Below are 13,219 nucleotides of genomic sequence, written 5' to 3'. Positions count from 1 at the left end.
AGAACAAAATATAGTGACGGAGACATCAAATACTTTCAAGGCTTTTGGCCCTAGCACTGAATCAGGCCCTCCTCTAGCCACATGTTAAACTGCCCAGCTTACCCAAGAGAGTGTGATGTCACACTCCTGGCAAATTTCCAGAGCACAATCTGGTAAAAAGGCAGACTGTACAGTTTCCAATCCTGACTGTGTAACTCCATGCAGCCTTTTACTTTTCCAAGATACATTATAAAAGTCTCAGTTTTAGTTCACTTAAGTATTTTGGTAATAGGCATTACATTTCTGAAAATGTTTAGACTCAGGTCCAGTTCCACATTTGAAATTCCTTTCCAACTATCAAAAATGTACAGGAGTGGGACTGAGATAATCCCCTCTCAAGATCACCCAGGAGGTTGAGTAGGATCCTAAGGAAGATCACTTGAGTTCTAGTATTTAGAGACCAGGCTGGGCAACAGAGAAAACTTGCACCTGTAATTTTAAAATAGGAATAAAAAAGAAGTAGGAATTAAAGTAGTATGAATAAGATGGTTATCCTATAAAATTTGACAATATTTAAAAGTTAAGAAAAGGTGTAATAAGTTAATATGTATACTTATTGTAGATCATTTCCCACCCATTAACAATCACATTTGTGAGTGTAAAATACAGGTAATTGCAAAAACTTATTTTAACATTTTGGTATTTGGCATGGTATTTCATGCCTGTAATAGAGTCCTCTAAAGAAGGACAGTGAGTTTGCTAATAAAATCTGGGTGTACTGTTAAACTATCACTACAGCTTTGATAGGAAGCTTAACAGTAGATTGTGGTCTATGCCAGACTGAGCTAAAAATCAAAACCCTATTAAAAAAATAACAAAAGCAAAAATGGCAGTTGGGGGAGTTACCCAAGCAGTAAGTGCCTTCCTAGATAACATGATACCCCAAGTACAAACCCAGTACTGTGACGATGGGGACAGTGCTTCTCAACAGCAGCACTTCCTTCCTCTCCTCTCAGCCAGAGGCTCTCTTGCTTATTGTTCCCCTATTCTTCTCTGTCATCCAATAGATCAGGTTAGTTGAGTAAGCATTTGTTGAATACCTTCTGCATACCAGGCACTGTATGTTCAGATACAAAGATACAGAACCCAAAGTTTACTGTCAAACAGATTTCTAATCTGTTGGGACAGTGCAATGATAGAATGAGGGTAGTGTGGTGACTAAGCCCCAGCACTGATCTTTCCAGAACTGATATTCTATTAGAGTAGCAGACAAGCAATGCATTTGGGGAAGAAAAAATAAAGCATCAGGCAGAGAATGGTAAAAGCAGTGAAGAAAGTTGTCTCTAAGTAGGTGGTATTTGGGCAAGGTTCATTCTTCCATGAATAGAAATGTGTTCATGCAGAAAGATGTGAGGGTAGAGAAGCTAGTAAGCATGATCTGAAGTAGTGGGTAAGTTAGGTAAGCCAAGCTCAGAGAGACCAACAGCTCATGTTTTTTTTTTTTTCTCATATGTGGAAGTTCGATCTAAAATTCACTGGGACATGATAAATTATACAGGACTCTTGGCATTCACACACAGTGAAACCAAAGGAAGAGGATACTCTTAGGGGAGAAACGCAAAGGCATAATGCCTCAGTGCCTCTGATCATATAAAATCATACTTATTGAAATGAATTCTAGGAAATGGAAACAAGAGGTTTGTTTTCTTTTTGTCTTATTTGTTTACTTATCTGTCTCTGCAGGGGAAAAGGAGGGGCACAGAAATGGAAGGACAAAGGGTAAACTAATGCAGCAATGGTACTCAGTAGAAACTATGTTGAAAATGAACTATACAACTTGTGGGCAGGGACAGGAGAGACAAAATGGAAGAGAGTGAAGGAAGGGGTAACATTGCTCTAAAAGAAATGTATTCATTACCTGACTTATGAAACAGTAACCCCTCTGTACATTACCTTTATAATAATATAAAAAATCTTCTGGGACAAATATGAGAGAAATTTTCCTAAAATCTTTTAAACACTGAGACAAATTGATAATCTAAATTTTGAAAGTATCAGATTCTAACAAGTTATTCTCTAAATATAAAAACAAGTATTTCTGACATCCCCAAGTATATACATGGAAAAAAGTTAATTGTTTTTACTACACAAGGAGTTGGATTTATCACCATTGATGGTGATTACTAGAGTAATCCTACCAATCCATATCTCCGTACTGCAATTTAAAGATTGTAATTGATCTAATCAAATTTTCACCACAAATTCTCACCTACAAATGGGATAGTGGTTAGTTTGATATTACCATTAGTAACAGAAAAAGGTATAGTGATTGTAGTATTAACTATATCTGCCACATTACAGTGGAGAATACTGACACTTAAGGGTATAATTGATTCAAAAGGAGTCTGTAAACTCAGATTACCAAAGGGAAAAATATGCATTCTAATCCTGGGTCCTGATTATATGATGTTCAAGATTTTGAAAAGTCTAACCAGACACCATTGGCTTATGCCAATAACCCTAGTCATCTGGGAGCCTGAAAACAGGAGGACTGTACTCTCAGGCCAACCTGGGCAGAAAGTTTATGAAATCCCTTCTTGACTGATAGGTGGGTACACATCCTAAGCTATGCGGGAAGTTGAGATTGGGAGAATCACAGTTTCAGGCTAACCTAAGCAGAAAAGTCTGAGACACCATCTTGATGGAAGGATACTGGGTATGCATATCTGTTATGTCTACCAGGAAAGGAAGCCTAAAATAGGAAGATTGTGATCAAGGTACATACCCAGGCTAGAAACAAGACCTTATCTCAAAAATAACCAGTGCCAAAAGGGCTAGAGTAATAGCTTATCAGTAAAGCACTGAAGTAGCAAATGCAAGGCCCTGAATTCAAATCAAGTATCACCAACAAAAATTAAATGTCACTGGGAGATTGTGTCTCATGCATTTAATCCTAGCTACTCAAGAGGCTGAGATCAAAGGATGACATTTTGAAGCCAATCTGGGTAGAAAAGTCCATGAGACTCTTTTCTCCAGTTAACCACCCCCCCCAAAAAAAAGCTGGAATTGGAACTGTGGGTCAAGTAGTAGAGCTCTAGCCTTAAGCAGAAAACCTCAGGAACAGCTCCCAGACCCAGAGTTCAAGAGGACAGACAAAAAAAAAAATTGTATAATAGACATTTATCAAAAGGCAACATACAGATGACCAAAAGAAATGGGAAAAAAATTCTTCAGCACCACTAACTACTCACTAGAGAAAGGCAAATCAAAACCACATGAGATGTCCATTAGCATGATATTATCAAAAAGACGATTAGAGAAAGGCAAATCAAAACCACATGAGATGTCCCTTCATCCTAGTTAGCATATTATCAAAAAGATGATTATGTATTTCTGATCTTAAAAATTGAGACAAATATGAGAAAATTGTGTTAAGTGAAATGAACCATATATATATAATATATATGTTAAGTGAAATGAACCATATATATGTACGTGTGTGTGTGTGTGTGTGTGTGTGTGTGTGTGTAGTGCACTGGTGCTGGGGATTAAACACAGAGCTTGAATGTTGTCCTTTAGTTTCTTTATAAGGTGCTCTACCACTTGAGCCACAGCTCTACTTCCTGCTTTTGGAGGGGTAATTGGAGATAAGGGTCTCACATACTGTCTTGCCTAGGCCAGCTTCAACCCTAGTTCTCAGATCTTAGCCTCCTTAGTAGTGAATATTACAGGTATGAGCTACCAGTGCCCAGTTCATATTTTCTTAAGCAGTATCTGCCTTCCATCCTGAAAACAAGAGATGAAAATAAAATGGAGTTTAAAAAAATTTTCAGTTCAATTTTTTATTGATACATAATTGTACATATTTATGGTACACAATATATTGTAATACAAGCATTCACTGTGCAATGATCAAATAAGGGCAGTTAGCATAGCTACCTCATCAGTAATCATTTAAAATCCTCCTTCTTGATATATTGAGATCTTATACAAACCATATTGTTAACTATAATTACTCTACTCTGCAACACAGTACCAGAACTTATTCTTCTTTTTCAGTTGTAGCTTTGGGGTCCTTATAATAATTGATTTTATGGATATTAGGAATGGGGGGGATGCTTAAAGAGTAAGTTTTTTTTATAGCTAATCTTTCTTTTCTGAGACTTACTTGTTTGTTCATTCAGCAAACATTATTTGCCAGAAACTGCCTTGGGTCATGATTCCTGTATGTTACCACTTTTTGTTAATACTTTTATTTTGTTTCTGATGTCCAACTATATCTGTTCTCAGGCGGGGTGACTGCTCTCTGTTGGGACCCAGTCCAGCGGGTGTTGTTCTCTGGCAGTTCAGACCACTCAGTCATCATGTGGGACATTGGTGGGAGAAAAGGAACAGCCATCGAACTTCAAGGACACAAGTAAGACTGTTAGTGCTTTTATAGATCTGAAAAATGATTCCAGCTGAGAGAAAGAACAAGTCCAGTCCCCATGTTAGGACCTTTGTGCAGGAAGGAAGATAGCAGGAACAGCAACCTTGATTTATGTCCACACAAAAGTGTACTTACATATTAATACTGCATTTGTTCCACAGAGGACCTGAGAGTGCCTACAGAAATCATAAAGTAAAACAGTAGCAGCAATAAATAAAGGTAAAAATCAGAGCCAGGGAGAATATAAGAGTAAAAATTTCAGAGGGAAGGAAAAAAGATCTTTAAAATATGAGCCAGGAAGGCCTATAACATTTCTATACTTGAGTTCAAATGTGGCTTCACACTTCCTGGCAGCTTGAGGAAGAGGGGAGAGATAATACCTTATCCAGTACATTTTGTACTTTACCAAATATTACTTTGATTCTTACCAGGTTCTTCTTTTACAGGGAATGGGCTGTGGGGGACTGAGGAAAGCAGAGAAAGTCTGATGTTTCCCTAGAGCAGTTCTCAAGCTTTGCTTTGCTCAAAGAATCACAGAGGGATTTATTAAAGTATAGATTCTGGTTGCTGGTCTGGAGCTGAGGGACCTGTGTTATGACAAGTTAGACAACTCTGCTGATGACCCTTAGACCACCTAGAGCCACCTTGCCATCGGCTGTTGCTGTCCCAGGGGGCAGAGCCTCTTCTTGTTTTGTTGTTTGTTTCACATACAAAAAAAAATTTAATGTGCTATTATATAATAAGCATCTTGTAAATGGGAGTTATTATTACTTGGGTTAGAAGTAGATTTTTGTTGTTGTTGTTGATCATGTGGCTTGAACTCAGGACCTTGGCTTTTTTACTCAAGGCTAGTGCTCTATCACTTTGAGCCATAGTGCCACTTCCAGTTTTCTGATAGCTAATTGGAGATGAAAGAGTCTCATGGATTTTCCTGTCTGAGCTGGCTTCAAACTGCAATCCTCAGATCTCAGCTAGGATTACAAGAATGAGCCACTGGCTAGAAGAAATTTTTATTATCATATATATATATATATGTATATGTATATATATATATGTATGTATATATATATTGCAGAAGAAAATGTTAGATTTATTTCACAATTCTAGAGTCAATATGAATTTGTGTTTTACTTGTGCCATTTCAAAATGATACTCTAAGTGACCTGGATAACCATTAATAAATGACAGTAATACTTCCATAAATTAGCTGGTGTTAAATAGCATTATTAGCTTGTCCTATAAATCTGTCTAGAAATACTAGTTTCCAAATGTTCTTTAAGTCCTTAAAGCTACAATCTGGAATTATTGGATAATAATTAAGTTTTAGAGAGCCCAAGCATAAATAATTACTTTAGTATTAGAGCTTAGTGTTAGAGAAGTAACCACTAAGCTGTTCTTTCCTTAGAGAACACCTCATCGTCTAGGGCCTCTTCTGGCGTTGGGGCCACTCAGGCCTGCTCAGCTCATTAGAGGCATCATGCCCTTATGTTTATCTCCATAGCAAGCAGACAACATCCTGGTAATGTAATAATTCTCATCATCCATGTAGAGAAGAAAAAAAAAGAAGTGAAAACACAGTTCTGTTTAATAACAGTTATTTTCTAATCTGCTGGATAATTCCTGCGAACTCATTCTCTCTTAGAGGAAGCAAATGCAAGTTGTAGCTCAGTTACATTTGCTGGCCTCATTCACTTTAGTTCCTTGCTAGTTTTATTTTTATACGGTAGTTAATAAAGATTATACTTGATCTTGCATGGTCTCATCCACAAAATGATCAACCAACTATACCTGTGTTCAACACCAGTAAAAAGGCACTTTCACTCATGTGTAAGGTATGATTCTGAGAAACAAATTTTTTTTTTTTTTGGGTCCGGTCGTGGGGCCTGAACTCTGGGCCTAGGTGCTGTCCCTCAGCTCTTCAGCTCAAGGCTAGCGCTCTACCACTTGAGCCACAGTGCCACTTCTGGCTTTTTTCTTCTTGTTTATGTGGTGCTGAGGAATTGAACCCAGGGCCTCAGGCATGCAAGGCAAGCACTCTACCACTGAGCCACCTTCTCAGCCCCGAAACACAATTTTTTTAAGAAAGGAAAAGTTATAAAATTTGGGCATATAAAAGAAAAACAGTTATGTCTTCCAATTTCTAAGACAAATAGCCATGGCTTATTGGGAAATGGAGTCGATGCTACTTGGAGTTCATGTTGATAGAATCACAGTCTCAAATCATCTATGGGAGGGAGCCACCAGGCAGACCTAGCTTTAAACAGAAAAAAAATTGCAGCAGGCTTTTGCATATGTGTATATTTAGTTAAGCTTAGTAACAAAATGAGGTGGTCTTGTCAGAAGGTCTTAGGGTGAGGGGGTTGCTCTGGTGGAAAGCCAGGTGGAGAAGTGAGCTTCTTAGATCAGTCAGGGTCACTGTTAATGTGAGTCTTACTGCCTGAGATGGCATGGGGGTGGGGAGAGAGCTGCTTTGTTGGAAGGAGCAGAATGGGATTCACAGTAATAGGGGGCAAAAAGCAGCAAGAAGAGGAGAAGTCCTGTGATTCCTTCCATAGCAGCCATTCCGCTGGAATGGCACACACAGTGTTTGAATCGTGTTTAATATTTTAGCAAAGAGCTTTCAAAACCTAGGGCTAACCTCAGTTTCATCTTACAATTACGCTATGAAAGAGAGAGATCAAAGAACATTTTTAAGATTAGGATTTTCAGGTTCCATCTTCAGGCCACAGCTGGTACTAAAGGTCTTTAATTTAGTCAGGGCCAGATTCTTCCATGTGACCAGAGCTGTGCAAGGCACACTGTAATTGCAAACATAGTCTCTACTGTGCCCTATGATGTTTGGTTTCTTTTCAGTTTGGGGCCTAAGACTTCTCCCTCCTCTCTTACAATTACTGGTTTTCCCTTCTTCAGGCAGGGTGACTACTGCCCAGAATCACTCTAGGTAGTGATGCCTGATAACTACACAAGTAGTCACCCTGGTAAGCTTGTGAACTATGAAGAACAGACTAGACTCCTTAGAGGAGAGGCTGCCTTCTGTTAGCATGGAAATAGCCATGCATCACTGAGGGACAGATTCATGTGTCTTCTGCAACTTCATACTTCCACAGCAGCAAATACATTTTCATAACCCCAGTCATGACACAAAGTGATAGTTTGTCCAGCCTAGACCATAAGTAAGACAGTGGCTGATAAAATCATAATGAAGCTTAAAAAAAAAATCCCAGCCAGTGCCAGTGGCTCACGCCTGTAACCTTAGCTACTCGGGAGGCTGAGATCAGAGGATAGTGGTTTGAAGCCAGCCCAGAGAAGTATGTGAGATTCTTATCTCCAATAAACTACTCAGAAAAAGCCAGAATTGGCTCTGTGGCTCAAGTGGTAGAGTGATAGTCTTGAGTAAAAAGAAGCTCAATGATAGCAGCAAAAAAAAAAAAAAAATCCTACAGCCTACATTTCTTTTATACCCTTTCTTTGTATAAAGGAGATTGGACACATGTGCTCACAAGTCTTCTCTAGGCTTGGAGACTTGAAGGACTCATGAATATGAAAGAATGAGATCTCTGGTAGCAGATAAATAACTGATTCGATTTTCACTAAATCATCTAGACTTCCGTCACAGAAATGAAAGATGCTGTGTGTTTAAGTCCTCCCTCCTCTTGGGAAATAGAAGAGGGCTTAATGCCCTTTGGGCAGGTATCAGCCTGTGTCTGAAAGTCTGTTTCTATACAAAATAAAGACTTCTCTGCTTGTAAGCATCAGACACGGTATATACATGGGTGCGTGACCTGTGCAGTCACACAAAGCCCTATTCTTTGAAGAGCTCCAAGCTTGATTTAATGTTCTGTCATCACCAATTCATAATTCTTAATAATTTTTTTATATTTTTAATTAAGGTTTTTATTGTGAAAATACTGTACAAAAGGGTTACAGTTACAAGGACAAGGTAATGAGCACATTTCTTATCCACCATTGTTGCCTCCTCCTTTGTTTTTCCCCTACTATCCCTTCTCTCCCACCTCCTCAGGTACACCCCCCACCCCCACCCATACCCCACACCCCTGCCTAAATTATAAAGTTTGTTTTTCGACATAGTGTCTTAACAAAGGCCCCTGCATTTTCATTTTGCACTGGTCCCTCAACTTATATAGTTGATCCTGTCAGATATGTGTTAGGACTGGTGAGAAAGGAAATTAGACTGTTCCACTAAGTGTGATGTTTACAGATGGCAAATCCTGGTGCTTTTGGAAAGTAGGAGTTTTATGCACTTGTAAGAGCATTTGCCACGCCAAACATGGAGCACATTCATCCATGAAATAATCAATCTTGAAGTGCTTTCTAATATAAATGCTGTACTGATGTCAGATGAAACATGAATATAAGAAGGTATCTTTCCATTCTGTGAGCCTGAGGATGTTCCCTCACCTCGTTTTTAACTGAAAGGTGGTTATGTTTTGAACCCTAAATCAAGAAGTCCCTGTAAGTAAGAGCAGGTTTATTGCAAAGCTTGGAATCCAGAATTCATCATTGCATTCTACTCTTCTGTGTTGGAATATTAACAGTCCTGGAGTCTCATAAATTATGTATTTGTTGCTGGATATTGCTTCCAGCTATAAGTGGCAAAGCCCTTCCTTCTGTAGCTTATTTTGGTTTTGCAAGATCATGGATGTGTCACAGAATGCTTTAACAAGGGATATATCATCTAGATCAGTTACCAGCCAGTTCTTCCCTTCTTGCCCTTGAATGTTAGAATGGTAGCACTCCACACTTAGGACTTTTAGCCAGGCACTAGTGGCTCATGCCTGTAATGCTGGCTACTTAGGGGGCTGAGATCTGAGGAACGCAGTTCAAAGCTGGTCCATGCAAGAAAGTGAGACTCTTATCTCTAATTAATAACCAAAAAGCCAGAAGTAGGAGCTGTGGTTGAAGTGGTTAGAGCACCAACCTTGAGCAAAAGAAAACAAAAGCCCTGAATTCAAGCTCCAGTACTGGCACACACACATGTGCACATGCACGTTCATGTGTGTGCACACACACACACACACATACACACACTCATATACATATACAGACTTTTTAAATGTGTACATGTCATAAACTTTATAATAGTTGTTACTTATTAAGAGAACCATACAACTAGTCCAAAGGAAAATCCAGTTTGATCATGTATGGATATATAAGCATATGTATGTATGTTTCCATGTATCTATTTAGATATAACTTCTACATATGAGAGAAAATATATGCCCTTTATGTGCCTCTATTATATCACTCGGCATAATTTTTTCCAGGTCTGTCCCTTTCTCTGCAAATGACAATATCATTCTTCCTGGTGGATGAATAAAATTCTATTATATATTATAGATATGAATAAAATATATGAATAAAATTCCATTTATATACATACCTATATGTTATATATGTACACATGTATATATACATATATATGTATATGCCACTTTTCTTGATTCATTAGTCAGTTTGCCTATCATTTTTAAATGTTTTGATTTAGATTATAAAATAGAGCTCTCTAAATCATAGGTAAGAGAAAAGACATCATCATATATCTAGGAAATTGACTATTAAGACAAAATCAATGATACTCTAGACAAATATCCACAGTAAACTTTCCCTCTTCACATCTGTCATTCTCATGAATGAACTGTAATTGGTTCTTGTTTTACTACACTTTGATTTAATTGTCCATGTTCATGAAGCCATCTGCATCCAGACTAAAAAGTCCAGAGTCAAAAGAAATTCTGACTCAATCTATTGTCATAGCTTAAAAGTTGTCTAAGCAATGTAAGCTCAGTACCCTCTGCTCAGAGTCTATTTGAAATATCAATATTTTCAAACACCTGGCATACTGGATCCTTTTCTATGAACTGCAAAGGCTATCTTTTATTAAAGTCACAAACTGTGACCTGCCCTTAATAGTAGAGCCATCAAACAGGATGTTTGTAGATTATAGAGACTTAGTGACTTCATTGTTAATAATAATTATTAATATTATATGTTATTATATAATAATATTGTGTTAATTCTATATTTACCATACATTTAGCTTAGATGGCTACACTTTATGTATAATACATATAATGTAAATATATAATAAGATTTGGACATGGTGACCAATAATACCAGAATGAGGGAAAGTAAAATTTTCCTTTGAGTTGGCCTTGTACAGCTATTTCCTAAGGGTTTGAAAAATATATAAAAACATCACAGACAATTAGAACATAGGCAAATCTTCAAGTTCTTCCCATAAAAAAATAAATCTCTGAGATATATTAGTAACATTTCACTAATACTGACTTTAAAATGACAACTCCATCTATACACCTCTTTTTTTTTTTGCATCATGAGTTATCCAACCCCAGGGCCTCACACATGCCAGGCAGATGCTCTAACCCATTCTCAACTCTTAAAATAGTAACACATCAAATGCAATTACATATAAAATCTCTTGTGAAACAGATCTTTATGGTTTGCTAGGACCTCTCTGGGAAATATCAGAGTTTTAGCTGTAAAGTGCATCCTAAATATTTTTTTCAAAAAGAAAGTCAGTCTGAAGAGGCACCCCTAAAAATGATGTCAAATGAGTCTTAGACACCTGGTTAAAACATGAGCACAGGTACTCAAGGAGCCATCAACACAGCACTAAAACATTTTTTTGCGGGTGGGAGGGAGGGGGTCCAGTCGTGGGGCCTGAACTCTGGGCCTGGGTGCTGTCCCTCAGCTCTTCGGCTCAAGGCTAGCACTCTACCACTTGAGCCACAGCGCCACTTCCGGCTTTTTTCTTTTTGCTTATGTGGTGCTGAGAAATCAAACCCAGGGCCTCATGCGTGCAAGGCAAGTGCTCTACCACTGAGCCACCTTCCCAGCCTGCAATAAAACTTTTTGAAAAAAAAAAAACATTAAAAAAAATAGAGGTCCCCTATGACCCAGTAACCCTACTTCTGGGTATATACTCAAATGATCACAAACAAGACCATACTAAAACTGCCAGCACAACTATGTTTATCACAGTATTAGTCACCATAGCTAAGATATGGAACCAATCCAGGTGCCCCACAGTAGGTGAATGGATCAAGAAAATGTGATATATATATATATATATATATATATATATATATATATATATGAATTCTATGCTTCAATCAGAAAGAATGACACCACCCCATTTGTAAGGAAAGACCTGGAAAAAAATCATATTAAGTGAAATAAGCCAGACCCAAAGAAATATAGGTCTCATATTTTCCCTTATTTGCAATAATTAGTATAAGTCTAGGAAATTTTTCTCAGATGAGCAGAATAGCTCAATAACTATGTACATATGACCATATAAGATGATGCTAAGCCAAATGAACTCCAAGACATGGACACAAGAGGTATTTTTTGTTTCTTTTGTATGTTCTTCCCCCTGTGGTAAATCCCCTGTTGTCTCTATATTTGATTTTGGTACCCTGGTATTGTATATACATTTATTTGAATTAGGGAAGTGAAGGGGAACAACATAATGTTGAGACAAAGGACAAGGGGGATCCAATGTAACAGCAATATACACAAAATAATATGTTGGAAATAATCTGTACAACTTGGGGCGGTGGTTGGAGAGAAAGTAGGTGAAAAATTAGGGAAGGAGTAACAAGTTCGACAAGAAATGTACTTATTTCATTAATTATGTAACTTTAACCCTTCTGTATATCACCTTGACAATAAAAATAATAATGTTTTTTTGGTCTATTGTGGGGCCTGAACTCTGGGCCTGGGCACTGTCCCTGAGCTCTTCAGCTCAAGGCTAGCACTCTATCTCTTGAACCACAGCTCTACTTCTGACTTTTTCTGCTTATGTGGTGCTGATGAATAAAGCCCAGGGCCTTATGCATGCAAGGCAAGCACTCTACCACTGAGCCACCTTCCCAGCCCCATAATAAATAATTTTTAAAGACAAAAAAATAGAACAGTTTTAAAGAATTGAACGCTTTTCCCGAGGGTACTTTCTCTCCCTCCCCGACCCCTGTTTAAGTAATTGACGCTAATCAAGCTAACCTAAGGACTGAAGACTGAAAATAATTGTGATGGTGCACAGAAGCTCTGCTAGGCAGATTCCACAAAAGGGAAGAGCATGCTTTCACACTGTAGTCAAAGGCATCCATCAGTAAACCAGGGGAGCAGGTCATCACAAGTAATGGAACTTGGGCACAATCATAATCTTTTTATAAGCCAAAACAAGTGAAGTCATTGGCCATGCTGTGCCCTTTATTTCTGCCTTTCATATTCTGGGACAAATTGACACTTAGGATTATCTTTAGCAGCATCATTCCCTCACAAATGGACAGAAGAGCTGTACAGAAGCAATAAGGGTGAGTGATTTCATAGATGCAGAAAGGAGTACCCATGTCTACCCTTTTTTATTTTTTTGGGTGTCTGTCCTAGGGCTTGAACTCAGGGCCTCGGTGCTGCTGTCCCTGAGCATTTTTGGCTCAAGGCCAATAGTGTTACCACGTAAACCTCACAGCTCCACTTCCAGCTTTTTTTTTTTCTTAATTGGAGATAAGAGTCTCATGGACTTTCCTGCCTGTCTGGCTTTGAACCATGATCCTCAGATCTCAGCCTCCTGAGTAGCTAGAATTACAACCATGAACTACCAGTGCCCAGCTTCCTTTTTGCTTTTGGAGACAGGTCTTGGCTAGTGGCTCAGGCTGACCTTAATCTTACAATGTAGCATGAGCTAGCCTCATACAGTTTTCTTGCTTCAACTTCCTGAGAGCTGCGATTACAAATGTGCATCACCATACCTGGCATCTATTAAGC

The 13,219-nt window shown here is 38.3% G+C and overlaps 1 protein-coding gene across 1 annotated transcript in view; it reads left to right on the top strand.

The window, feature by feature from the left end:
* Wdfy2 (WD repeat and FYVE domain containing 2) overlaps window positions 1–13,219 on the top strand; it is a 74,267-nt gene that overhangs the window by 47,943 nt on the left and 13,105 nt on the right. The window contains exon 5 of the mRNA XM_013034846.1: window positions 4,270–4,396. Within this exon, the coding sequence (XP_012890300.1) occupies window positions 4,270–4,396 (127 nt within the window). The remainder of the gene's footprint in view (window positions 1–4,269; window positions 4,397–13,219) is intronic.

The sequence above is a fragment of the Dipodomys ordii genome, unplaced genomic scaffold (genome assembly GCF_000151885.1).
Source record: "Dipodomys ordii isolate 6190 unplaced genomic scaffold, Dord_2.0 Scaffold197, whole genome shotgun sequence".
Taxonomy (NCBI): Eukaryota; Metazoa; Chordata; class Mammalia; order Rodentia; family Heteromyidae; genus Dipodomys; species Dipodomys ordii.
The sequence above is the reverse complement of the archived record's forward strand: the minus strand, read 5'-3'. Positions and strand labels throughout refer to the sequence as shown.